The following is a 27,804-nucleotide window of genomic DNA, read 5'->3' on the forward strand; positions in this document are numbered from 1 at the left end:
TGTCTTGCAGATGGGACACATGGCGGCCACTGTGCACTGGTGGTGGAAGGATTGGATGCTGAAGGTGGTTGGTGGGGTGCCAATCAAGTGGGCTGCTTTGTCCTGGATGGGTTGGATTTTGTGAGTGTTAGAATGGCTGTTACAATTAGCAAAGTAACAATTAAGAAAGAGTCTAAGGCTGGAGCTCTTGAGAGAGGTCTATCAAACAGTGAAGACTTTTGATAAGATGGTTGTGGAGAAAGACACATATGCATTTGTATGGCATTTTTCGGGGCCAAATCACACTCTGCAGCCAATGCATAGGTGTGCCCCCTTCACCTGAGGAAACTCAGCAGCAGAATCGCAAAGCTCAGATAATCTGGTTTTTTGATCCTGTTGATTGAGGGATTGGCTAAGATGCTGGGGAGATGTCTCCTGCTTGATTTTTAAAATTGCGCCACGGGGTCTTTTTCTATCCACCCTCGGGGGGGACCAGGGTTGCCTCCTCCAGGGCTCAGCCAGAATTGATGGGCTTGAAACTCCAACCTGCTGCCTTGGAGGAACAGTGCATGTGAAATGGGTGTTCCATGGCCCACGATCTAGGAGAGAATGTGGAAGTGGCCGCTGCCACAGGGAGTGACTGAAGCAGAGAACTAGTATTTGAGGAGGTGGAAGAGAGTGAGGGTGGGAGGAGACCATTAGAGTGGGAGGAGGCTCCTCTGGAGCCAGAGACACTGGTCTGTCTCTCTTCCTGCCCATTCCGGGGAGTTCTGCCCTCGCGTAAGTGGTGGGTGTGCACACAGGGAACAAATGCACCCTTTCTATCCCGGGGAAAAAACAGGGGCAGGAATAGATTGCTCAGGATTTGGTCTGGGAGGAGTTAACCCTGCTTCTGCGCATCAGCAAGCTAAGAGAGGAAATCTGCAAGTGAATGGCTATGAAAGTGTTTTCCTCCATCTGAAAGTTGCTCTTTTTTTTGAAAGGTTGCTTGCATTTATTATTCATCAGCGCAAGAAGCCAATCCCTGCCTTGCCCTCGAACACATTGCTCAGATTCAAGCCGGCGCTGATGTTTCAATGTGACCGAGGCGCTGTGTAACATTGTGGGTGACACTTTCCCCTTTGCTATTCCGGGCTCAGCCATGGCAACTGCTGCCTCTCAGCAATGGTTAGACGAGGAGTTCACCTGCTCCATCTGTCTGCAGTTGTACAGCGATCCAGTGACCCTCGCCTGCAAGCACAGCTTCTGCCGCTCCTGCCTTGAGGAATCGGGGCCGGGCTCTGACCCTCCCAGCTGCCCCGAGTGTCGAGCAAGGGAGCGGACCCAGCCCCCTGTGCAGAGACACTTCCAAGTGGCTGGCGGCTACCTGGTCCTGGAGAGGGCTCAGACTGGGGTCCTGTGCAGCTACTGCATCCGCACACAGCAGGCAGCCGTGAAGACCTGCCTGAAATGTGAAGCCTCCATGTGCCCCCTCCACCTGAGGCTGCACACGGGCAACGGGGTCTTCAAAAACCACCCCCTGGTGGACACGTCCACAGACCCCTCTGCGTGGCGCTGCTCGGAACACGAGAGGCTGCTGGACATTTACTGCAAGGACGATAAAGTGTGTGTGTGCACCCTCTGCACTCTGACCGGGAAACACCAGGGCCACCGCTGTGGCAGCATCAGTGAAGGGGAGAGGGAGCTGAGGGTAAGTGTGTGTCAGTAACCTGGCTCGAGCCCTGCATTGCTTTCCCTTGGTCAGTCAGACTAACTAACGGTGGTTCCATGTCTGTTATGCTAGGCTAATTTACAAGACCAGCTAAAGACCATACAGCAAAATGTTGCCTCAATTCAGGTTTCTCTCCGTGATCTTCACACCCGGAAGAGAAACACTCAGGTGGGTTTGAATTCTCCAGTTTCTCAGATAAACCCCTCTCATTGTCATTCACTTCAGCTCAGTTAATTGACAAAAATAACCTCCCTGCCCCTTCCCACTTCCCTAAAGACCCCCCTCCGTTATCACCTCTCAACAAGTGTGAGGATCTCACTCATTTTGTTTTTTCTGTGGAGATCGTTTGTTCTGATGCTCGATCCCTTGGCCTCGCCATCCAGTCAAAACATTCCTGAAAGTCCCACATCTGGAGGAGCTGGAGAGTCAGTCAGGCAAATATAAAGAAGATTCAAACCCTTGATGCAAGACCCGAAACCATTGCCATTGACTGTACCCCCTTCTGGGTTTGAATCAGCAACATCAGCTTGACGTTCAGCCCAAACAGGAGCTTTCCTGCCCTATTTCTTCTCCATCACAAAGACTGTCTAGTTCTACCCTCCATAACATCACTCACCCTCCACATTCACCTCCTCCTATCAGATATCCAGACCGTTAGCCCTTCCTCATAGGGCAGCACGGTGGCACAGTGGTTAGCACTGCTGCCTCACAGCACCAGGGATCTAGGTTCAATTCTGGCCTTGGGTGACTGTGTGGAGTTTGCACTTTCTCCCCGTGTCTGCGTGGGTTTCCTCTGGGTGCTCCGGTTTCCTCCCACAGTCCAAAGACGGATTGGCCATGCCAAAATAGTGTCCAAAAGGTTAGGTGGGGTTACGGTTAGGTGGGGTTACAGAGATAGGGCAGAGGATTGGGCCTAGGTACGGTGTTCTTTGAGAGGGTTAGTGTAGACTCAATGGGCCTCCTTCTGTACTTGAGGGACTCCATGGATTATTCCTGTGCTCCGACTTCCTCTCCTACCCACGACCGCTTCCTCCTATCCTATCTTATACCAAATCTCACTCATCTCATTTTGCCAACCTCAAATAATGCATAAGATTTTCAAATCTCCTCTTTGAGTTTAAATCTGAAAAAGGTCCTGCCTCTTCCCTCTCTCCTAACCCCATTACCCACCCTAAATCCTCCATTCCCCTGCCTCTGACCTCAGTACATCCTCCCCACCTTTCACCTCAGAAGTGAGAGCATGCATTTTGACACCACGATCACTCTTTGGTGAAATTCCCTCCCGAAGCCCCTTCCCCTCCCACCTCCTTTGTGACCCACCTCTTTTGGCCAGGATTTTGCTTCTCCTTCCTTACCGCTCCTAATTTGGCTCACTGCTTATTTTTCCTTCTGCCCCTGTAAAGTGCGCTCTGGACGTTACACTGTGTCAAAGACACAAAATGGATGCTGTTGTCCTCAACACCAATGCTGCCAAAATTATATTTTTAATTAGTCATATTGTAGCAAATTCTACTTGATAATTCATCCTGAGAACTGGTGCATTAACTCAAACAATGACTGTATTGGATTTGGTTTGATTGTGATGACCGTGAAAGTCAAATTGTCCACCAACAGTCGCTATCTGAACATGGCAATAGAGTATGCCGGCATGTTGTTTATTTTTGAAGAGGAAAGGATAAAACCCAGTATATACACTTCATTCTTTCAATAGTCTAGTGATCTCAATTTTAGTTTTACTGTTATAGTGGTGTGTAATGTGACATGTACAAGGCATGCTTAAATAATGAATAACCAAAGCTAACCCATCTCCTAAGAATCTGATAACAGAGACGAAGAGAGAAGTGAAGGAAAAATATGATGCATTGAAGAAACATATTGAAAATGAAGAGCGAGATGTTTACCTATGTCTGGATAAGGAGCAGAACCGTGTGACAACAGCAATTGACACCCACATCCAAAAACTGGAAAAGGAAATTAAATTCTTTGAGATGTGTCTGGTCAATCTCACTGGCCTTTCACAGAAGAAAGAAAAGCTTGCGTTTATACAGGTAATGTGCGATTTATATTTGGGTAATGTTTAAACACCTCATACAACATGTTTACAGGCTAATCTTTATGTTATAAAAGATACACAATCAGCTTTACTCCTGTGCAAGTCGTTCTTTGTATTGAATTTGCGCAGGATAAGTTGTCAATGTATTTCTAGCTGTGCTGTGTTCACACTATAGGAGGCTAGGTCTAAGTGACGAAGGTGTGTCAGAGATGTGCTTTACAGACCTGCAAGCACAATAACACTTGCCCAAAGTCATTGCCACTAGCTGTCATGGTGTCCAGGGTTCCCTAGTCTCGTATTGCTGATATCTGCAGCATCAACAAGTTTGCTATCTATAAATGTGGAAAGAACTCACAGATGAATTACCCACAGCCAACAACTCCCCCACATAACTGCTCATCAGCAAGGGTATGATAGATCATTTGCTTGGTCTCCAAGAGTCCTTTTGGGTCTATGTGCACATTACAATGCCCTTTATTGACAAGGTAGGCCTTTGACCAGCAATATGTCACTGATAGGCACTAGCAGCCCATAATGGCACAGATCAATGTTTGCTTCCCAAGCATCTACAATGCCTGATTTTAAGGCAGTCATCATTGTCGTCTTTATTTGAAGGGAGAAAGATTCCTGGGAAATGAAAACTTGACCCATGGGCAGAAGTGAAGATACAGCAAGGCCAGTAGAATAATTATCAAACTTACATTGAAGCACCTGGCATGTGAGAGTACCTTTACAAAATGGGTGTTTTTATAGAATAACTGTAGTGGGTGTACCTTTAAGAAATGGGTGTTTATTACTGCAGTGATGTCAGAGTGTGGGTGGAGCTGGGCTGTCTGTCAGCTTTTAGTTTCACTTTGAGAAAAGATTGTGTGTGTGTGTTTTTTTGGTTTCGTTTCAGTGTTGGAGCTGCAGTCAGCAACGGAATGTGTAATGTTGATCTCTCTGCCATATAAAGACCATCTCTTGATCATTTGGTGAATTCAGAGTTATAACTGTTCTCAGTAGTGAATTTAAACCTGATGTGCTTCTGTTAAAAGTTTTTTTAAAAGTCTTATGGATGTTAAAAGGAAAGTAAAGATTACTTAGTGTTGTATTCTTTGGGGGCTGTATTTGAATTAATGTTTGCAAAGATGTTCACTTTATGTCTTAAAAAGGTGAACTTGAGTTCATAGACTAAACATTGTTTTGCTTTAAAAAATACTTTTCCATTTCTGCTGTACCACACCTGTAGAGTGGGCCGTGTGTTCCCCATACCACAATCTATTAAAAGTTGTGGGTCAGGTGAACTCCATGATACACTTTGGGGTTCTCTAGTTGGAAGAGGTGCTGACAACAGGGGGAGTGTGGGGTGTGGTGTCAGCGATTTATGGGGTGATTCTGGGAGAAGAGAAGGTATCGCTGGAGGGGATTGAGACAAAGTTGGGGGAAGAGTTGGGGGAGGGCATGGATGAGGGGTTGTGGTGTGAAGTGCTCCAGAGGGTGAATGCTTCAACCTCATGTGCAAGGTTGGGGCTGATACAGCTGAAGGTGGTGAAGAGGTTGCACCTCACAAAAGCGAGGATGAGCCGACTCTTTGAGGGGGTAAATGATACTTGTGAGCATTGCGGCGGAGGCCCCACAAACCACGTTCATATGTTTTGGTCCTGTCCAAAACTGGGCGGTTTGGAGGGAGGTCTTCGAACGTGGTGCATAAGAAACTCGAACCGGGTCCTCTGGAGGCCAATTCATGGTATCGGATCAGCCGGGGTTGTAAGCGGGTGCGGCAGCAGATGTCTTAGCCTTCGCCTCGTTGATCGCCCAAAGGCAGGTCCTGTAGGGGTGGAGGTCAGCTTCCCCTCCCTGTGCCCTGGCGTGGCGGAAGGATCTGCTGGAATTCTTAACACTCGAGAAAGTGAAGTTCGAGTTGAGGGGAAGGATGGAAGGGTTCTACAATTCGTGGGCTTTGTTATTATGCATTTTCAAGAATTGGATGACATTGAACATTGTGGGGGCGGTGGTGGGGTGGGGTGGGGGGTTTGGACTGTGTACGTTGTTGGTGACTATGTATGGGGTGATGGTGGGTTCCTGATTCTTTTTCTTTGATGTTTGTATCAAAATTGTTGATGGTTGTTTGGGGGTTGGTGGGATGAAGGAATTGTTGGCCAGGGGATTGACTTTGTATTTGTTACCGTTGATTGTTGATGGGTGTAAATTTGGATGAAAATGTGAAATATTTTTTTTTAAGCGTCCATTGAAGCAGGTGCTTCAGGTGTTATGCGATGTAAGTGATATATTTTTTCATTTATGGGATCTGGGCATCGTTGGCAAGGGAGGCCAACCTTTATTACCCATCCCTAATTTCCCTTGAGAATGTTATCGTGATATGCCTTCTTGAACCGCGACAGTCCATGTAGTGTGGGTACATCCACAGTGTTGTTAGGGAGGGAGTTCCAGGAAAGTTTACCCAGCAACGATGAAGGAATGGTGATATATTTCCAGGCCAGGATAGTCAGTAACTTGGAGAGGACCTTGGAGGTAGTGGTGTTTCCATGCGAGTATTCCATCACACTCCTGACCTACGTCTTGAAGGTGATGGACAGGCTTTGGGAGTCAGGAGGTGAGTTATTCGCCGCAGGATTCCTAGCCTCTGAACTGCTCTTGTAGCCACAGTATGTATATGGCGAGTCGAGTTCAGTTTCTGGTCAGTAGTAGCCCTGGGATGGTGATAGTGGGGGATTCTGGGATGGTAATGCTGTTGAATGTTATAGGGAGATGGTTTGATTCTCTCTTGCGGAGAGGGTCATTGTCTAGCACTTGTGTGGCGCAAATATTACTTGCCACTTATCAGCCCAATCCTGGATATTGTCCAGGTCTTGCTGCATTTGGACTTGGACTGCTTCAGTGTCTGACGAGTCACAAATTGTACTGAACATTATGCAATTATCAGCAAACATCCCTACTTCTCACCTTATGATGGAGGAAAGATCATTGGTGAAGCAGCTCAAGCTGGTTGGGCCTAGGACACTACCCTGATGAACTCCTGCAATGACGTGCCCTTGTAGTCTGCATCAACCACAATATTCTTTTGTGTTAACCATGACACCAGCAGGTAAGTGCTGCTTGACAACACCATTGACAACACCTTCTGTCACTTTACTAATGATCAAGAGTAGACTGGTGGGGCTGTAATTGGCCAAGTTGGATTTGATTTGGAGACAAGGAATACCTGGACAATTTTCCACATGTTTGGGTACATGCTAGTTTGTGCTGGATGGTATGGCTAATTCCTGAGCACCTGTTTTAAGCACTAGAGATGTGATGTTGCCAAGGCCCATCATCTTAGCAAACGTCCGCAGATGTTAGTGAGGAGTATTTTGCAGGATCAACTGGGCAGGATGTGTCTTTGCCATTTCTGGCTCCTAGACTAATGCTAAGTATTCTATCTGGTTTTACTCTTAAATGATTTTTCTGTAGCTATTTGATGGAACTGAGTAGCTTGCTAGGCCATTTCAGAGGGCAGATAAGAGTCAACCACATGTAGGTCTGGAGTCACATGTAGGCCAGACCAGGCAAGGATGGCAGATCTCCTTCCTTGAAGGACTTTAGTGAACTAAATGGGTTTTGACAACAGTACTTATATCATTACTGAGATCGACTTTTTATTCTCTGCTTATTTAATTAATTGCATTTAAATCCACCCTCTCCCCCAGCTACAGTGGTAGGATTTTAACTCCTGTCCCTAAACCATTACTCGCTAGTAACATTACCATTGTGCTATTTTTCTCTCGAATGTGATGGTGACAAGTCACCACGTATGGAATTTAATTCTATAACCCCTGGCTCAAGGTTGTCTGTAACCAATCTCCAACCAGTCCAAAGGTCGCAGCCTCTACTAGAGCAGTCCAAGTATCTCTGTAGGATGCTGTGACCATGACTCTTGTCAGCATGGGCTGCAGGTTCCATGGAGTGGCCACACACTCCGTGGTGACTCTGGCTATGAAATTTAATTACATTGTATCTCCATTGCAATATGCAAAGTCCTCTCTGGTCAATATCCTACCCTATCCATTCTGCAATATTGGTGGAGAGTACATTACCAGGGGTACATTTCAACCTTGTAGCTATTCAGCCCCGTTGTTTGTCGCGATGTCCGGCCAAGTGAAAGAGGAGAAAACGTCCCAATGATTTTTCTCATGGATTGTTCACAGGAATGTCTGTGTGATTAATTTGTAACTTAGGGAGTGTATAAGACAATCCTGAGGGTAGTCAACCACAAGACCATAAGACGTAGGAGCAAAAATAGGCCACTCGGCCCATCGGGTCTGCTCCGCCATTCAGTTAGATCACGACTGATCTGTTATAACCCTAAACTCCACTTTCCCGCCTTATCCCCATAACCCTTGATTCCCTTACTGATTAAAAATCTGTCTATTTCAACCTTGATCATACTTAATGATCCAGTCTCTACAGCTCTCTGTGGTAAAGAATTCCACAGATTCCCTACCCTCTGAGAGAAGAAATTCCTCCTCATCTCTGTCTTAAATGCACGACCCCTTACTATGAGATTATGCCATCTGGTCCTAGACTCTCCCGTAAGAGGAAACATCCTCTCAGCATCAATCCTGTCAAGCACCCTGAGAATCCTGTATGTCTCAATAAGGTCACCTCTGATTCTTCTAAACCCCAATGAGTACAGACCCAACCAACTCAACCTCTCCTCATAAGAAATTCCCTCCATACCCGGGATCAACCTAGTTAACCTTCTCTGGTCTGCCTCCAATTAAAATAACTCCAAATAACCCTTATCAACTTTTACAGATGCACCATAGAAAGCATCCTATCGGGCTGCATCACAGCCTGGTATGGCAACTGCCCGGCCCAGGACCGCAAGAAACTTCAGAGAGTCGTGAACACCACCCAGTCCATCACACGAACCTGCCTCCCATCTATTGACTCCATCTACACCTCCCGCTGCCTGGGGAAAGCGGGCAGCATAATCAAAGATCCCTCCCACCCGGCTTACTCACTCTTCCAACTTCTTTCATCGAGCAGGAGATACAGAAGTCTGAGAACATGCACGAACAGACTCAAAAATAGCTTCTACCCCACTGTCACCAGACTCCTAAATGACCCTCTTAGGACTGACCTCATTAATGCTACACCCTGTATGCTTCATCCAATGCCAGTGCTTAAGTAGTTACATTGTGTATGTTGTGTTGCCCTATAATGTATTTTATTTTATTCCCTTTTCTTCTCATGTACTTAATGATCTGTTGAGCTGCTCGCAGAAAAATACTTTTCACTGTACCTCGGTACACATGACAATAAACAAACCCAATCCAATCCAATGTCAGTCTATCTTTCCTTAGATAACAGGACCAAATCGGTTTCCAGTGTCCCAGGTATGGTCTAACTAGCGTCGTGTAGACCTCCCTACGTTTATACTCCATTCCCTTTGAAATAAAGGCCAACATTCCATTTGCCTTCCCTATTACCTGCTGAACTTGCTTGTTGGATTTTTGTGATTTATATACAAGGATCCCTAAATCCCTCTGCGTTGCAGTTTACTGCAGTCTTTCTCCATTGAGCAGCGTGGATAACTGTTCATCCTATACCAAGTAAATCTGGGTCGTGGATTGTTTTTTTGTCTTCCCAAGACCTAGCAATGTATTTGCATGGATGAGTGAGGTTAAAGTCGGCTCAGCCAGCATTCTCTGACTGTGAACAGGTCCTGGTGGGGTCAGAATACCTCAGCACTGCAGCAGGACCCCCTGCCAGTTAAGTGCCTGTCTCTGATCAGCGAACACCACTCACTTCTTTATACCAACAAGACAGTGAGTCAACCCTCTGCTACCTCCTTAACCTCACTATTTACATCCTGCAAGCTGCTGCTTGGCTGATGTGCTGCTGATGACACAGTCAGTTGAGAGCTGCAGAATTGCTTGCTGATCATCCTTCATTCCAAACTGGAAGAAAGGAACAGAAGAGAACTGTTGCCTCAGCCGCCCACATATCTCCACTGCACAGACACACGGTGATGTTCCTCAGCTCCAGTGTGCTTCATGTGACGGTCATTTAATAGGATGGCATTACAGGGATGACCACACAGCCCCACGATCCCAACGTGGATACCACACCTACAAGGCAATTGGGTCACAACAATGGAGCACAGATTCCTGATCTAGTCGTGGCTTCCTGCTGAGAAGATGACAGTGACACTGTGGTGTCAGTCATGATTTCTGGGTCACAGGGCAGCACGGTGGCGCGGTGGTTAGCATTGCTGCCTCACGGCGCTGAGGACCCGGGTTCAATCCCAGCCCCAGGTCATTGTCCATATGGAGTTTGCACATTCTGCCTGTGTCTACGTGGGTTTCACCTCCACAACCCAAAGGTGTGCAGGCTAGGTGAATTGGCCACACTAAATTGCCCCTTAGTTGGAAAAAAAAAGAATTGGACACTCTAAATTAAAAATATATATATATATTTCCAGGTCATTTCATAGAATCATAGAACTCCTACAATGCAGAAGGAGGCCATTCGGCCCATCAGGTCTGCATTAACCCTCCAAAAGAGCACCCCTGTACATCAGGACACCTCCCACCCAGGCTCATACCGCCACCCACCCCACACCTCCACACCTCTGTGTTTTCCCTTAGCACCCAAAACTCAACGCCTCTTCCATAAGGTCCCCGATTTTAGCACAGGGCTAACGAACTGGCATTGGAAGCAGACCAAGGCAGGCTAGCAGCATGGTTCAATTCCCTTACCAGCCTCCCCGAACAGGCGCCGGAATGTGGCAACTAGGGGTTTTTCACAGTAACTTCATTTGAAGCCTACTTGTGACAATAAGCGATTTTAATTTAATTTAATTTCATTCATTCCCACACAAGACCATGACTTTCCTTAGCCTGCTATCCATGACACTCCTTCATGGGGCCTCCCTTATAGGCCCAGTAATGCCCATGACTTGCCTCCGATGCTGCAGTGAGATTGGTCGGCAGCTCATGAGGGCCAGGCTTCCTTTGCCTCCGGCACTAATGTCCTCCACTCGTCTAGTTTATTGAGTCAGCCACTTTGAAACCAACCTTTTTACTGGGTGGGTGGGGGAGCAATACAATCCTTCCCCACCCCCTCCCTCCCCCATTTAATATCCAGCCCTTGGAATAATAAAAGGCCACTCCCGCCAGGTCAGCCAGCAGCTGTAACCAGATTCAGGAGGGCTCCAAAACCCCTCCGGAGCACTATGGCCCTCTTGTCCTGAGGCCACCTCCAGGTAGTTGCACTGCTCCCAACTCTGAGGGAGGCCTCCAGCCCAACTAGACATTTCCAGTTGTCTCTGAGCAACCTTGCCCATGGGATAAGACTGGCCAGGAGAACAGCAAAGTCATGGATAACGAGGGTACGACACTCACAATTTCTAGGTTAACATTTTTGAAGTTCCTAATTAGCTAAACATAGACACTAATTAAATCAATTAGGATAATTCACAGTCCCTTGCGGTTTATAGGCTGGAAGATTTGGGAAGTGGGGATTGTTAATTATGAGAATTTGACTACACTTGAATTTTCTTTGACAGTATAAAAACATATTATAATACAAATGGGAATGTTTTCCGAAGCAATGCAGGATGCCAAAGCCACACAATCGGGATACTGCCTCTGGTCTCTTTGTATTTATCATATTATAAACACCTAGGTAGAACAACTACAGTGCAGAAAGAGGCCATTCGGCCCATCCAGTTTTCACCGAACCTCCGAAAGAGCACCCGAACTAGGCCCAATCCCCCGCCCTATCTGTGTAACCCCACCTAGCCTTTGGGACACCTTGGGGCAATTTAGCATGGCCAATCCACCTAACCTGCACATCTTTGAACTGTGGGATGAAACCGGTGCACCCAGAGGAAACCCACACCGACATGGGAAGAATGTGCAAACTCCATACAGACAGTGACCCAAGGCTGGATTCAAACTTGGCGCTGTGAGCCAGCAATGCTAACCACTGTGCCACCATTCTGCATGACCTGTATTACCTCATTGATTATACTTCCTTTGCTATCCCTTTGTCCACCTCATACTGATGGATAAATAAAACCAAATCTTAATTTTGAACTGTCCATGCATATGGTGTCAATCAATGAGGTTTGTTATAATTGCCATAGGAAATTGCCAGAACGTACAGGTCCACTCATTCATTATATGAGTGATCCAATTTTGATTTTGGTGGGGTTAATCTTTGTGTCACATAATTGCCACATAAAGTATATTTATTGAATGTCTTATGTTTTTTCATGCATGGAACAATCTGCCTGGACTGTACGAAGAACAATACTTTTCACTGTACCTCGGTACATGTGGAAATAAATCTAAATCTAATTCCTAAATGTAACAGCCAAGGAGGGTTTCATTCTTCACTCTTCCCCTTCTATCATGTCTCCTCTGAGACATTGGTCAACCAAGTTCGCCACATCTTTCTATCACATTGTGTAAACCATTGTTGTCTCTATTTTGCCACATTTATGGGGATGGTGGCGACTGATTGAGATTGTCGCTGGTCTAGTAATTCAGAGACCCAGGCAATGCTCTGGAGACATGGGCCGGGATTCTCCCCTACCCGGCGGGATGGAGTGGTGTGATTTCTCCGCACCTTTAGGGGCCAAGCCCTCACCTTGAGGGGCTAGGCCCGCGCCAGAGTGGTTGGCGCGCTGCCGGCCGACGGGAAAGGCCTTTGTCGCCAGGCCAGCCGGTCGGCGGAAGTCCGCACATGTGCGGGAGCGTCAGCGGCTGCTGACGTCATCCCCGTGCAAGCACAGGGGGGGGGTCACTTCCGCATTGGCCATCGCGGAGGCTATGGCCAAGGCGGAAGGAAAAGAGTGCCCCCACGGCACAGGCCCGCCCGTGGATCGGTGGGCCCCGATCGTGGGCCAGGCCACCGTGGGGGCACCCCCCGGGGCCAGATCGCCCCGCGCCCCTCCCAGGACCCCGGAGCCCACCTGCGCTGCCAGTCCCACCGGTAAGGTAGATGGTTTGATTCACGCCGGCGGGACTGGCATGAAAGCAACGGGACTTCGGCCCTTCGCAGGCCGGAGAATCGCCGGGGGGGGCACCGACTGCCGCGGCGTGATTCCCGCCCCCGCCAAATTTTTGGTGCCGGAGAATTCGGCGGCCGACGGGGGCGGGATTCACGCTCAATGCAAGGATGCAACACTATCTGACCCAGCCCTGGTCAGCTGAAGCTTATAAAACCTGCCTTATCTAAGGAAAGATAGACTGACATTGGAGGCAGTCCAGAGAAGGTTCACAAATTGATCCTGGGGATGGAGGGATTTTCTTATGAGGGGAGGTTGAGAAAGTTGGACCTGTACTCATTGGAGTTTAGATGAATGAGAAGCGACCTTATTGAGACATATGGATTCTCGGGGGACTTGACAGGCTAGACGCTGAGAGATTGTTTCTCCTTGTGGGAGAGTCTGGGACCAGAGGGTATAATGTCAAAGTAAGGTGTTATGGGCCAGGGTTTAGAAAACTCCAAAGTCTATCATAGAATTGGGGCAGCACGGTAGCCTTGTGGATAGCACAATTGCTTCACAGCTCCAGGGTCCCAGGTTCGATTCCGGCTTGGGTCACTGTCTGTGCGGAGTCTGCACATCCTCCCCGTGTGTGCGTGGGTTTCCTCCGGGTGCTCCGGTTTCCTCCCACAGTCCAAAGATGTGCAGGTTAGGTGGATTGGCCATGATAAATTGCCCTTAGTGTCCAAAATTGCCAGTAGTGTTGGATGGGGTTACTGGGTTATGGGGATAGGGTAGAGGTGTGGACCTCGGATAGGGTGCTCTTTCCAAGAGCCGGTGCAGACTCGATGGGCCGAATGGCCTCCTTCTGCACTGTAAATTCTATGAAATCTATGAAATTCTCCTGACCTACAACGGTTTATAGATTTCGGTTACGATGAGCACATGGGGCTGTCTTTCAGCTGTTATTCAGCAGAGGCCTTAAGCACTTTTAATAAAAAACAAGGTTTATTCTACATATTCAGTTAATATTTTTATAAACACACACAATAAGCATTTTTATCAACTGCAAACATAAATACCCCACACAGTTACAGTAATTTATGTATCACCCTTAATAAATTTCCCCCTTCAGTTGTTCCAATTTAATAACAAGATCCCATAAACTAGTGCCCCCTTTTCAAAGGTGTGGCCCAGCACACAGCACTCAAGACCTGGATGCTCTTGTTTTCTTTCCAAAACAGCAGGTTTGAATTCCTTTTAGAAAGCTATTATTTCTTTTCAAGTTATCAAGCAATCTGGAAACAGCTATTAAAGTGAGGATAGAGAGACAGGACAAGACTTCTCTTTGTGAATCCAGCAGCCAAATGTGAAAACGAAAGCAAAACTCAGAGCCACAAACAAGCCCCAAACCAAAGCGAAAGTAGAACTCAGAGCCACAGCCCAGCTCCACCCACACAATGACATCACTGAAGCCATGTGATAAGACAAAACATTTCTTAAAGGGACACTCCCATGACAAAGGGGTCGTGCATTTAAGACACAGGTGAGGAAGAATTTATTTTCTTATAGGTAGTGAATTTGGTTGGATTGGCCATGCTAATATTGCCGCTTAGTGTCCAAAATGTACGTGAGATTATGGGGTTACAGGGATAGGGCGAGGAGTGGGCCAAGATAGGATACTCTTTCAGAGGGCCGGTGCAGACTCGAAGGTCCGAATGGCCTCCTTCTGCACTGTTGGGATTCTATCATTAGCGTCTCTTCAGAAAGGAACTGGGATACAAGGCTAGAGAGGGTAGATCAATGGAGAAGATGTTGATGAGGATATTTCTGAAATACTCAGAATAAGTATATTACTGCCATTCTAAGTGGCGGACCCATCAACCGTGGGTGTTTGACTATTAGTAATTCAGTTGCGAAATCATGTCTTACTGTAGAATGCTCAACCAAGTCTGCTATTGTAAAAGGCCAGTTCTGCAGACTCAGTCCCCTCACAGGAGGAATTAACGTGTCACAACAGAACTGTAATGTATACTTGGAATAGAGTAAATGTTTCTGTTGTAAGAAGACAGGTTCATGGGAGAAATGCAGTTCTGATCTGCATCTTGCATTCTGTGATAGAGGACATATTCATCATAAATAATAACTTATCTGCTTGCTTGCATGAATTTTTGATGTGTTTACAAGGATTGCAGCCCCTGATTTTATAACCTGTAAATTTACATATTCAGTCTTATTTTTTTACAGGGCTTCAATTCAATGGTAACCAAGTAAGTGGCAATAATATTAACATAATTTATTTAAATATGCAGACAATGCCTGACATTAATAGGCTGACAATATTCATCTTTGATTTGGCTCTGGCACTTAGCCAGTCCCAGTTCTGAATAATTGAGTCATTATTGGGTTTGATTTCTTCTTTTCACATATTCGGTGTTAAATACATACACACCACTACTTGAGAATCAAAGCTCTCCTCTGTGTGATGATCAATTTTTTAATTCTTAATCACAGTTCTACTTTAGCTTCTTCATTGACAGTCTGGGGTCTATTCATGCCTGGATTTAGTCTCGAATCTGGAGATCTGTCCATGCAGGGCCTGGTACATCAGCTACTAAAATGGCCTATATGGCAGGCAGGAAGCATACATTAATTGGAAATGACAGGCCCATCATACTGGCAAAAACAATAATATTGATGTGTCGACTGTCAAGTTCACACCTGAAACAAGCATTCGGCCCTCTCTGGATAGGGAAATAAGGGGCCAATAAGATCGCATTGAGGCCTAGTCCACTGCAAGATTTTCTGAGACAGCTGCAGTAGGTTTCTTGAATTCTTCAGGCCATTGCGTGTTAAATGACTCAATAGATCCATAAATTAATGTTTAAAATGTTACAATGCTCTTGCTGTGCTTTAAAATGGAACAAATTCCTATATTTAATGGGAATTCTTATCCATTATTCAGATGATTTACCAAACCTGCCAGATTGGCCTGGGGTCTCCTGGGATTTAACATCAATCTCCAGGACACTGATGTGTGCAAACCTGGAGAAAAATCAGCTGGACTTGAATTTTTTCTTTTGTTATTGTCTTTGAACATTTCTCTTTATCAGATAAAAACAGATTTAAAATGGAGAATAAAAGGCTGTTTGGCTGACAGTCAAGCATCATCCAATTGGGTAAAGAGTCTTTTTGCTTTCCGATTGACGAAGGAACACCGTACATCGCAAGGGTTGGATGTGTGGCCGACTGATGACTGGAGTGTGGAGAGCAAGTCAAGTTATGAAACCTCTAGGAATACATTTAATCATAGTTGGCAACCCTATTCAAATCCTTTTCTGTTCATGTTTGTTCTGACTCCCAACATATATCTTGGGGGAGATTCCTTACTCCTTATCTGTATTGCTCATTCCTTTACTGGCCAATACTTCAGGAAATTAAGCTACTGGGATTCAGGATAGACCGTTCTATATAATCGTGCAAAAGAGTGCTTTGGCTATGTAACACATGGGCCTGAATTTTCAGGATGCTGGAGAGCTGGGCTGGGCCGGACCTCCGTTATCTGGAGGGTTGGCAGGGGACACATCCCCACTGGCTCCAGCAGCCTCATGCCATACTACGAGTGTTGATTGGCATAAGACAGGACCTCCGTCCCTCATCCAGGAGAGTTGCTCGTCAATCAGATTGGCTGGCAGCTCTCCAGTCCCCCCCAGGCATAGCACTGCAGTGGCCGGAAGAGGCACTACAGGGAGCTGTCCGGCACTAAGTCCCAGCAACTGGAGGACAAGGTAAGTAGCAGGATTCCCAGGGCAGGGAGGGTAGGGAACACCTGGAATGCCCCCACGAGGGGGCATGATTGGGGTCTTGGGGGATAAGCTAGGGAGTGGAGGTGGGAGATCACCAGGCCTGAAAGGGAGGGTGCTCTCAGTCAGAAGAGAACTTTTGGTGAAGGCATCCATCCTCCCCTACCTCCCCAAGATCCAAATACCCACCCTGAGCTGTCATCCACCCGCCAGTCTCATAATTGAGGCTAGGCAGGAAATGGCCCTTAAGTGATCATTTGAGGGCATTAATTGGGGCAAGGGAGGACTTTCTGCCTGAGTCCCAGCATAAAATCTCTACCAGGTTGGGGTGGGTAGAAAGCCAGAGAGAATCCCGTCCATGCAATATCATGCCCCCGCCCCCCCCCCCCCAACTCCAACTGTCCAGAAAAGGCTGAGGGATAGGGGGAGTGAAAAGTGTGTCAAGTTCTGGCCATGGTGTGTTACATGGCATCCCTTAGGGTTTCATATCTCAGTAAGGAGACGGTGTAATGCACAGAAGGTTTCTAGTGAGCTGTTATGAAATATGTTCGCAGGGTCTGCGGTTACCTAGCAACAGAAATATAGTCAGCACTTTGGCAATGCGCTGCTTTAGATCAGATCACATGATCTCATCTATTACAGTCTACCACCTACAGCCATTAAAGGGAATGATTGTTTAAAATCTGCCTACACCGAGTCCACTTGTGCCTTTTAAACAGAGTGAACTGATTTTCATACATGTCTCCCACTCCCTATACTCCCACACCCAGTGGCACCCGTCACAATGACGTCCCCACCTAATGCTGTCACACCTCAAGTTGATCCACCCACCAATCGCGCAGTGATTTAGGGATAGGTGGCATCAGAACAAAAGAACGGGAGTGCACCATTCAGCCCCTCCAGCCTGTTACATCATTCAGTCAGATTTTAATAATAATCTTTATAGTCACAGGTAGGCTTACATTAACACTGCAATGAAGTTACTGTGTAAAGTCCCTAGTCGCCACATTCCGGCGCCTGTTCGGGTACACGGAGGGAGAATTCAAAATGTCCAAATTGTCTAACAACACGCCTTGTGGGAGGAAACCGGAGCACCCGGAGGAAACCCACGCAGACACATGGAGAACGTGCAGACTCCGCACAGACAGTGACCCAAGCCGGGAATCGAACCTGGGACCCTGGCATTGTGAAGCAGCAGTGCTAACCATTGTGCTACCGTGCCGCCAAGTCCTTGGGAATAGTTTGTCGCGGCATAGCACGGCACTCCATTGATCATCCAGAGGAGCAGGAAGCTCTGTAAAGCCCTCCTGTGTAAGGTGGGCAGGGTCTCCATCATAACACCATCATTCACTCCTCTTCCACCATTTCCACACTCCAAAGGCATCATTCTGATCCTGCTGTTTCAGTATTTCCAAATCCTGACATTCCTCCGTGCTTCCTACTTTCTATTTCATATGCTCCAAATCCAAGGACCATCATTGACTAACCACACTCCACCAACACACCACATCCCCAGTACTGTCACCCCAACCATCCGGCTCCCTGGAACATCTTCATCACCTTGCTGCCCGTCACTTAGATGATGCATCAGATTTAGATTTATTGGCCTTGAGTTCAAATTCCTTCATCTCAGTCCTCCCTATCTCTGTAAGCTCCGTCAATCCTAAAATTCTCCTGGCTCTCTCTGCGTTTCTCCAATTCTAGCTTCTTCCTCAGTTTCCTTCACCTCATTATTGGTGACCCTTATCTTCAGCTGCCCCAACCTAAGCATGGGAATTCCCTCTCTCATCCTTTCTTCCTCACTCTGCTCCTTAAGGAAGCTTGTTAAAACCTATATCTTTGACCAGCATTTTGTCACCTCACCTTGTATTTCCTTTTTTAAAAATACATTTAGAGTGCCCAATCACTTTTTTCCCTAATTAAGGGGCAATTTAGCGTGGCCAATTCACCTAACCTGCACATCTTTGGGTTGTGGAGGTGAAACCCACACAGACACGGGTAGAATGTGCAAACTCCACACATTCAGTGACCCGGGGCTGGGATCAAACCCGGGTCCTCAGCGCCGTAGGTAGCAGTGCTAACCACTGCACCACCGTGCCGCCCCTCCCTGTGTCTCCAATGAACTTCCATGGAGCTCTTTGGAATATTTCTAACTCCATTGAAGCCACTATACAAAAGTCAGTAATGAGAAAAGGAAGAACAATACCTGATAATCCAGGCTTCACCCACTTGCCAGTGCACCATATCGCCAATAAAAGGTAGGCACAGCAGAAAACTATCATGACCAGAGTGATCTCCTGAACTATGTTCATTTGCCCAAGGAGTATTGGTATTGTAAAAGTATAAAGTCGCCATAGTCCAGATGACCAGAGGCCTCTTTCCCCATTGAGAGGGAGAGCTGACTGGTGGTGATTTAACCTGAGGATCACCACACCTCAGACGAGGGGCAAGGTTGAAAAGGTGGGCCTTCATGAGTAACCTAAGGGGATTGGTATAACCCTCACGAGACTCAAGGGGACAACCTGATCGATCTCCCCGTGGGGCTCGTGGAGTAAGAGCTCCCCCCCTGAGGGGCGGAGGCCCAACTGCGGGCTTGTTAATTCCCCAAGATAAAAGATGCCCCAGGACAGAGCCGACATCTAGGATGGTCCCAACTGGGACTTGGACTGTTGCTTAGTTGCTGTATTTCCCAGCTGTGAGTAGGAAATAAACTATTTTTGACTCACCTTTTTGGGGTTCCTCATTGACTACAATAGGGACAAATTGCATTTTCCTATATTTTCACCCCCACATTGGTTTTTAATCTGTTTTTTCACCTCTCCTGTGAGATTATATATTGTGATGTAAAACACATCATACCTGTGGTATAGGTCTCTTGGACCAGTAGGTCTTTTCTTGTTGATCATTATTCATTTGAATAAGTTGTGTTTATGTTTCAGGATAAAGAATGCATCGGAACCATTGGCGTCCTCTCATCCCGGGCCTTGCCTGGATAAAATAAAACTGGATAGGATAAAGAATCACACACAGAAAAATTTCGAGCTGGTTTCCAAGGTGAAGAGGGACAGAGATAGGTTGATCTCTTTGTGTAAGTAGGACGAAATGAGTGGTCATGCGATGCCTTGTTTTTGTAACAACGGGAGCTTCATGAGGCCATTCAACCCATCATGCCTATGCTAGCTCTTCATGCCATTCACTTAGTCCCATTCTCCAGAGCCCTGCAAATGTATCCGTTTCAAGTCTATATCCAATTCCTTTTGACACTATTCACTTTAGCGTTTACCAGACCCATCCCACCTGCTGACTTTGAATGTATGCTGCCTATACCCAAGTCCATGTCATTAATATGTCAAAATGAACAATGATGCTAATATCGATCCATATGAGTTACAAACATAGAATCACTGGGGCACAGGAGGAAGCTGTCTAATCCATCAGACTCTAGGGGCTAAATCCTTTACCTATGCCTTTGAAATAGATTTAAGATACCCAGACGTCATGATCACATTGTTGTTAAACATGACCGACTGTTACAGAGCAACAATCACCAAAGGCAGTGGACTCTTGAAGTGCACAAACATCTGCAGAGCTGCAGGGATTGACCAGGCGAATGGAAATAATTGGATAGTATTTTCAAAGAGTGGGCAGGCCACAATGGGCCAAATGACCCCCTTCTGTCCTGTAAGATTTGAATTTATAATCAAAATCCACAGTGCTCTGGTGGGACCTCAATTGTGTCCAGTTCTGTTCACCAAGACACAAGGAAGACATTGAATCATTGGCAGCAATGCAAGGTAGAGAGATGAGACTGATCCCTAGTGTGGGGAAGAGAAAGATTGGTGAGACTTTTATTTGTGCACCTGGAAAGAAGGAATCTAAAGCAAAAAATGAATCCAGAAAACTATATTAAGTAAAACAACAAGAGAAAAAGAAAGAGTGATACTGCCCAATATTCAGAATGTGAATGTAACATGGCAACATGATCTGCAAGCTCCTTGTAGGAATGGTATGTTGAGCTAAAGGCGCAATCTAACTTAATTGTAAGCACCGAGAAATACCATGGCATTGAACGGGACCTGGTTGCAATCCAGGGCTTTCGTGGGGAACGACCTGCCGAGGCCACACTTAGTCCCGTTGTCTGCCCTGAGGAACACCCGATCTCTCGATCCCCCTGAGGTATCCTCTAGATGCCCCAAAGCCCCAACTCACCTATAAGGGGATCCTGGGGCCTCCCCGTATCCAACCGAATAAGGGCAGGGGAGCGCCAATCCCCAGCATGGTCATGATTATAACCTGGTACATTGGCACTGCCAGTCTGGAATTGGCCTTGCCAACCCATCTGGGCATCATGGCAGTGCCCAGGTGGCACTACCAGGGTGACAGGCTGGCAGTGCCAAGGTGCCCAGGTGGCACCGGCAGTGCTAGGGTGCCACCCTTCTGAGGGTAACCACCTGGGGGACCTCCAATCCCCCTATGAGACCCCCCCCCCCCGTGCCATTCCGCCTGGTCCCCATTTGTTGGGACCAGTACTGAATGGTGCTCGCCTAAGGTCGCTGAGGCAAAGGGGTTAGATCCTAACGCCTCGGGTAGATCAGGTGAGCTGCATATTAGAGTGGGACTAGCTACTCAATCTAATATGCAGATATGCCAAATACTGATCCCGCAGAAAGGGTGGGATTCATTTCACGACGTCTCGCAATATCCCGTTAGATCTCACGAGGCATGGCAGGCCAAATAAATCCGGAAAAGGGATCTCCCGTCATCTACCGATCACGTTGCGCCCCCGTTGCAAATGGTGGTGCGACACGGCCGGTCGATCGCACTCACCCAGAGTGGAAGCTCCACACAAAATGAAGACACCTGGATGAGCAAATTGTCCTTTATCAAAATCGCTGAATTTGTGGAGACAAACAAATTTCATCTGTGATTATTCATTTCCTGCAAGGAATTATATTGGTTGGAGTTGCTAAAACACAGAGAATTATAAACTAAATAAGCTGATGATTTGATTTAGATTAGATTTAGACGTATTGTTCCGGTTTCCTCCCACAAGTCTCAACAGACCTGCTTGTTTGGTGAATTGGACATTCTGAATTCTCCCTCGGTGTACCCGAACAGGCACCGGAGTGTGGCAACGAGGGGACCTTCATAGTAACTTCATTGTAGTGTTAATGTTAGCCTACTTGTGGCAATAATAAAGATTGTTATTATTAATCTGTACCAAGGTACAGTGAAAAGTAGTGTTCTGCATACAGTCCATCTATGACAGCTGGCAGGGAAAATAATGCATTCCCTATAAAAGAGACAATAGAAAACTATCTAAGTATACAATAATGAACAGTCAACATGATTTCAAAAGTGGCAATAGGATCTGGAAATTCAAAAATACAGTAAAAGTGACATAGGTTGATAAGGGCATAAAAAACAAGCACTAGAACTTGTTTCGAGAGGGATACAAAAGTGAAGGAGTTAAACAAAAATTTTGTTGAGACTTAATTTGACTACAGTTAGAGCAGTGTATATGATTCTGGTCTCTCTGGAATCCCCCCCCCCTAACAGCACTGTGGATGTGCCTACACCATGTGGACTATTGCGGATCAAGAAGGCAGCTCAACACCACCTTCTCAACGGCAATTAGGGATGGGCAATAAATGCTGGCCCAGTCAGTGACAGCCATATCTGAACAAATATGTTTTTAAAAATTTAGAAGGAAGGTATAGCAAAACTGGAGAGGGTGCAGAAAGGATCTACCAGAGTGTGGAAGGTTATATCGACCAGGAAAAGTTTGGCAGGCTGGATCTCTGTTCTCTTGAAAAATGAAGGCTGTGGGGTGATGAAATAGTGGAGTCACCATAGCCCCAGAATGACCATAGGCTGCTTTCCCCTTTGAGGAGGAGAGCTGACTGGTGGTGATTTAACCTGAGGATCACCTCAACTCAGGCGAGGGGCAAGGTTGAGAAGGCTTCACTTCATGAATAACCTCAGCCGGGAATTGAGCCCGTGCTGCTGGCCTCGCTCTGCGTCATGAACCAGCTGTCCAGCCAGCTGAGCTAAGCCAGCCCCCAGTATAATTGAGGTCTATGAAATGATTAAATGTTTTGATAGAGTGGGTACATAGAGAATGTTTTCTCTTCTGGTGGAAGAGCATAATGAGAGGCCATCGATATAAGATAGACCCGAAGAAACCCTATGGGAAATTCAGAAGACACGTCTTTTGCCAGAATATGGCGGGAATGTGGAACACATTACCACAAGGCGAGCAGTATAGACGCATTTAAGGAGAGGCTTGCTGAGACCTATTACGCTGATAGATTGGGATGAGGAAGGAAGGGAAGAGGCTCAGGAGGAATATAAATACCAGCATGGACTGCTAGGGCCGATTGGCCTGTTTTGTGCTGTATATCTTATGTAATACCAAAATCTTATTTCATCTCACACTTTAAATTCATTTTGATGAAGAAGTGCAAAAGAAATTAGATAAATATGATTGAATTATCCCATCGTAGTGCAGGATTAGTTTACTCCAGCTTGTTTGAGGGTAGGCACTGGCATAGTGGCATTGTCACTGGACTAGTAATCAGGGTGATGATCTGGAGACCAGAGTTCGAATCCCACAATGGTAGGTGATAGAATTTAAAAACTCAATAACATATCTGGAATTAAAAGTCTAATGATAACCATGAAACCATTGTTGATTTTCGTAAAAACCCATCTGGTTCACTAGTGTCCTTTAGGGAGGGAAATCTGCCATCCTTACCTGGTCTGGCCTACATGTGACTCCAGATCCACAGCAATGTAGTTGACTCTTAACTGCCCCCCCCCCCCAAGTGCAATTAGGGATGGGCAATAAATGCTGGCACAGCCGGCGAAACCCGCGTCCCATGAACAAATAAAAAAAAACATATCCACGGTCTCCCAGAGACAGAACGGCAGAAAGTAGTAACACATTTCCTTCTATTCACAGACGGACAGAGGCTGACCCCGGATCTGGACACGGCCCATGCCCAGTTCATCCTGTCTGACGGTAATAGGACTCTGACTCTATCACCCAAGAGGCAGCCGCTATCCAAGAACACGGAGCGATTTGATTGCTGCCAGCAGCTACTGTGTACAGAGGGAGTGAAGGCCGGCCGCTCCTACTGGGAGGTGGAAGTAGTGGGAGACAGCGGAGTGTGGAAAGTCGGGCTTTGTTACAGGAGCATCAGCCGCAGGGGCAAGGGGACCGAGTGTTTACTGGGGAGGAACCGCAAGTCATGGTGTCTCTACTCGCTGGTGGGCCCTGTATTGGCCCTTCATGATGACAACGACACCAAGCTGACTGTGGGGGATATTTCCAGGGTGGGAGTGTACGTGGATTTTGAGGCTGGAACAATTTTGTTTTACAGTGTGTCTGACAGGAAGCTCACCCTGGTACACACCTTCCAGGAGCAAACATTTACTGAGGCTCTCTATCCTGCCCTGCAGATTGGTGACTTTACCACTTCACTGAACCTATGTGCACTCAAATAATTTCCAATCATAGAACCGCACAGAAAGATTGGAAAGAGACCATTCAGACCATTATACCATAAAACATAGGAGCAGAATTAGGCCATTCGGCCCATCATGTCCGCTCCATCATTCAATCATGGCTGATATTTTTCTCATCCCCATTCCCCTGCCTTCTCCCCATAACCCCTGATTCCCTTATTAATCAAGAACCTATCTATCTCTGTCTTAAAGACACTCAGTGATTTGGCCTCCACAGTTTTCTGCAGCAAAGAGTTCCACAGATTCACCACCTCTGGCTGAAGAAATTCCTCCTGATCTCAGTTTTAAAGGATTGTCCCTTCAGTCTGAGGCTGTGCGCTCGGGTCCTAGCTTTCCCTACTCATGGAAACATCCTCTCCACATTCACTCTATCCAGGCCTCGCAGTGTCCTGCAAGTTTCAATAAGATCCCTCCACATCCTCCTAAACTCCAATGAATACAGACGTAGAGTCCTCAACTGTTCCTCATATGACAAGCTCTTCATTCCAGGGATCATTCTTGTGAACCTCCTCTGGACCCTTTCCAAGGCCAGCACATCTTTCCTTAGATACGGGACCCAAAACTGCTCACAATACTCCAAATGGGGTCTGACCAGAACCTTTTACAGCCTCAGAAGTACAGCTCTGCTCTTTTATTCTAGCCCTCTCTTGCATTTGCCTTCCTAACTTCCGATTGAACCTGCTCATTAACCTTAAGAGAATCGTGAACAAGGACTCCCAAGTCCCTTTGTGCTTCTGATTTCCTAAGCATCTTCCCATTTAGAAAATAGTCTCTGCCCCCATTCTTTCTACCAAAATGCATAACCTCACACTTTTCCGCATTGTACTCCATCTGCCACTTCTTTGCCCAGTCTTCCTGCCTGTCCAAGTCCTTCTGCAGCCCCCCTGCTTCCTCAAGACTACCTGTCCCTCCACAGGTTTCTGTATCGTCTGTAAACTTAGCAACAGTGCCCTCAGTTCCTTCTTCCAGATCGTTAATGTATATTGTGAAAAGATGTGGTCCCAACACTGATCCCTGCAGAACACCACTGGTCACAGGCAGCCATCTTGAAAAAGACACCTTTATCCCCACTCTCTGCCTTCTGCCAGTCAACCTATCCTCTATCCTGCCAGGTTCCTCTATCCATGCCAGGATCTTATCCTTAACACCATGGGCTCTTAACTTATTTAACAGTCTCCTGCACGGCACATTGTCAAAGGCCTTCTGGAAATCTAAATAAATCACGTTCACTGGTTCTCCTTTATCTAACTTCCTTGTTACCTCCTCAAAGACTGCTAACAGATTTGTCAGACATGACCTCCCCTTGACGAAGCCGTGCTGACTCAGTCCTATTCTACCATGCACTTTCAAGTACTCCGCAATCCCATCTTTAATAATGGACTCTAAAGAGTCTTACCAAGGACCGAAGTCAGGCTAACCAGCCTATAATTTCCCGTCTTCAGCCTCTCTTCCCTCTTAACCAGGGGTGTTACATTAGCCATTTGGCCTATGCTGGCCCTCTGAATGTGCTATCCAATTAATCCCACCCCCTTTCTCTTGCACCATAGCTCAGTACATTTTCCCCCTTCAAGTATTTATCCAACTCCCTTTTGAAGGTTACTGTTGAACCTGGGTACTGATATATTTATTTACTGCTTTCGTTTCCATATAAAGTACTTTGGTGAGAGGTGTGAATGCATCATCCTGTTAACTAAGTGTCCCTCAAGACGAGCAGTGGATCTGTGACAGGCCTAGTGTTGTGAGTTCAGCTTGTGCTTTGTAAATGTCAGGGGTCGCTCTCTGCAGTTCTGACAAGAAAAAGAATACAAGATGTAAGGAGGTGAGTGTGTGATTAGCAAAGGATGTGGTTTTACAACAGAGCTTTGATGTGCCCCGGTCGCCCTTGTGAAGTCATTTTCACTCCCCACTGCCCTCTGTTCCAATTCTTGGGATGGTGGAGGTCCCCAGACATCCAGAACCACGCTCAAGGGTGTCACTTCTGTCGGGGGAACATCCATAGATGTATGTGAGATTGCTTCCTACTGCTTATCCCACTCTCACATCTCCCATCTCCTCTGAAGCGGCTCATCATTCCATTGTCGTGGTTCTGGGCCTCCAGAAAAATCAAGGCTTCCCTTTCATTAATTGAGGAAACAATTTCACGCTCGCTTCCCAGCATCATTGGAGCCGCTGCTCCATCCACCCAATTAGGAGCCTCAGACTACACAGCGATGGGCTACAGAAGCTGCCACAGGCGTGGGCAGGGGACATGCCTCATGGCTAACCACATGCTGAAGGGAAATCCAATCCTGCGTCCTCCCAATTGTCCTATTCCATACAGTTCTAACTTTCCTTCTCTGGTTGACCACCCCTCACCCACTCCAACCCAACCCTGCTATTTAACACCTTGACCATTTTGCTTTGGTTGTGACGGGTGCCACTCAGGGCTCTGCACCGTACAAAGAACAAAGAAAAATTACAGCACAGGAACAGGCCCTTCGGCCCTCCAAGCCTGCACCGATCCAGATCCTCTATCTAAAACTGTTGCCTATTTTCTAAGGATCTGTATCCCTCTGCTCCCTGCCCATTCATGTATCTGTCTAGATACATCTTAAATGACGCTATCGTGCCCGCCTCCACCACCTCCACCAGGCAATGCGTTCCAGGCACCCACCACCCTCTGCGTAAAGAACTTTCCACGCAAATCTCCATTAAACTTTTCCCCTCTCACCTTGAACTCGTGGCCCCTAGTAATTGAGTCCCCACTCTGGGAACAAGCTTCTTGCTACCCACCCTGTCTATACCTCTCATGATTTTGGAGACCTCAATGAGTTCCCCCCCCCCTCAACCTCCGTCTTTCTAATGAAAATAATCCTAATCTACTCATCCTCTCTTCATAGCTAGCGCCCTCCACACCAGGCAACATCCTGGTGAACCTCCTCTGCACCCTCTCCAAAGCATCCACATCCTTTTGGTAATGTGGCGACCAGAACTGTACGCAGTATTCCAAATGTGGCCGAACCAAAGTCTTATACAACTGTAACATGACCTGCCAATTCTTGTACTCACTACTTCCGATGAAGGAAATCATGCCGTATGCCTTCTTGACCACTCTATCGACCTGCGCAGCCACCTTCAGGATACAATGGACCTGAACACCCAGATCTCTCTGTACATCAATTTTCCCCAGGGCTTTTTCATTTACCGTACAGTTCTGTATACATCTGTTGTGGCTTTCTTTAATTGCAAAGCTGATATCTTTTGGCTGCTAATTGTGTGCTGGAATCTAAAAATGATGACTATACATTCTGTAATCTCTCAGTGCCTGTGCAACAGTTTGTTACAGCAATTCCTCTGATTGCAGTGTTGGTGCCTGTTACATGCTTATTCTGTTACGGAATGGCCTGAATGGCAACAGTAATCTCGGGTATTGTTGCTAATGAACTAAGAAGCTGCTGAAATGGTAAACATTTTGCAAATTTGAAACATAAAGCTTCTGTGGTATTTTGAAGTTTGATTTGTCAACATTTCTGAAAGGCTTGCATTTACAGCACCTTGGAACGTCCCAAAGCAATGAGCAGCCAGTTAAGTGCTCTTGAATCATAGTCATTGTTATAATGCTGGAGATGTGACAAGCAATTTGCACACAGAGAGAACCCACAAACAGAAGTGAGAGAATGAGCAGATAATCTGTTTTAGTGATGTTGATTGAGAGATATATGGTGTCATGACACCAGGGATAATTTCAATTTTCTGCAGATGTGGC

The 27,804-nt window shown here is 46.6% G+C and overlaps 1 protein-coding gene across 1 annotated transcript; it reads left to right on the forward strand.

Annotated features, from left to right (window-relative positions):
* Positions 1 to 905: 905 nt before the first annotated feature.
* Positions 906 to 27,549, forward strand: LOC140395267 (E3 ubiquitin/ISG15 ligase TRIM25-like). Its single transcript, XM_072482831.1, has 6 exons — positions 906 to 1,669; positions 1,763 to 1,858; positions 3,505 to 3,738; positions 14,974 to 14,996; positions 19,469 to 19,617; positions 23,494 to 27,549. Exons 1-6 carry the CDS (start codon positions 1,121 to 1,123, stop codon positions 24,036 to 24,038), a joined length of 1,596 nt encoding a protein of 531 aa, XP_072338932.1. The 5' UTR covers positions 906 to 1,120; the 3' UTR covers positions 24,039 to 27,549.
* The last annotated feature ends 255 nt before the right edge of the window (positions 27,550 to 27,804 follow it).

Source organism: Scyliorhinus torazame, chromosome 18, assembly GCF_047496885.1.
Source record: "Scyliorhinus torazame isolate Kashiwa2021f chromosome 18, sScyTor2.1, whole genome shotgun sequence".
In the NCBI taxonomy this organism is placed as follows: domain Eukaryota; kingdom Metazoa; phylum Chordata; class Chondrichthyes; order Carcharhiniformes; family Scyliorhinidae; genus Scyliorhinus; species Scyliorhinus torazame.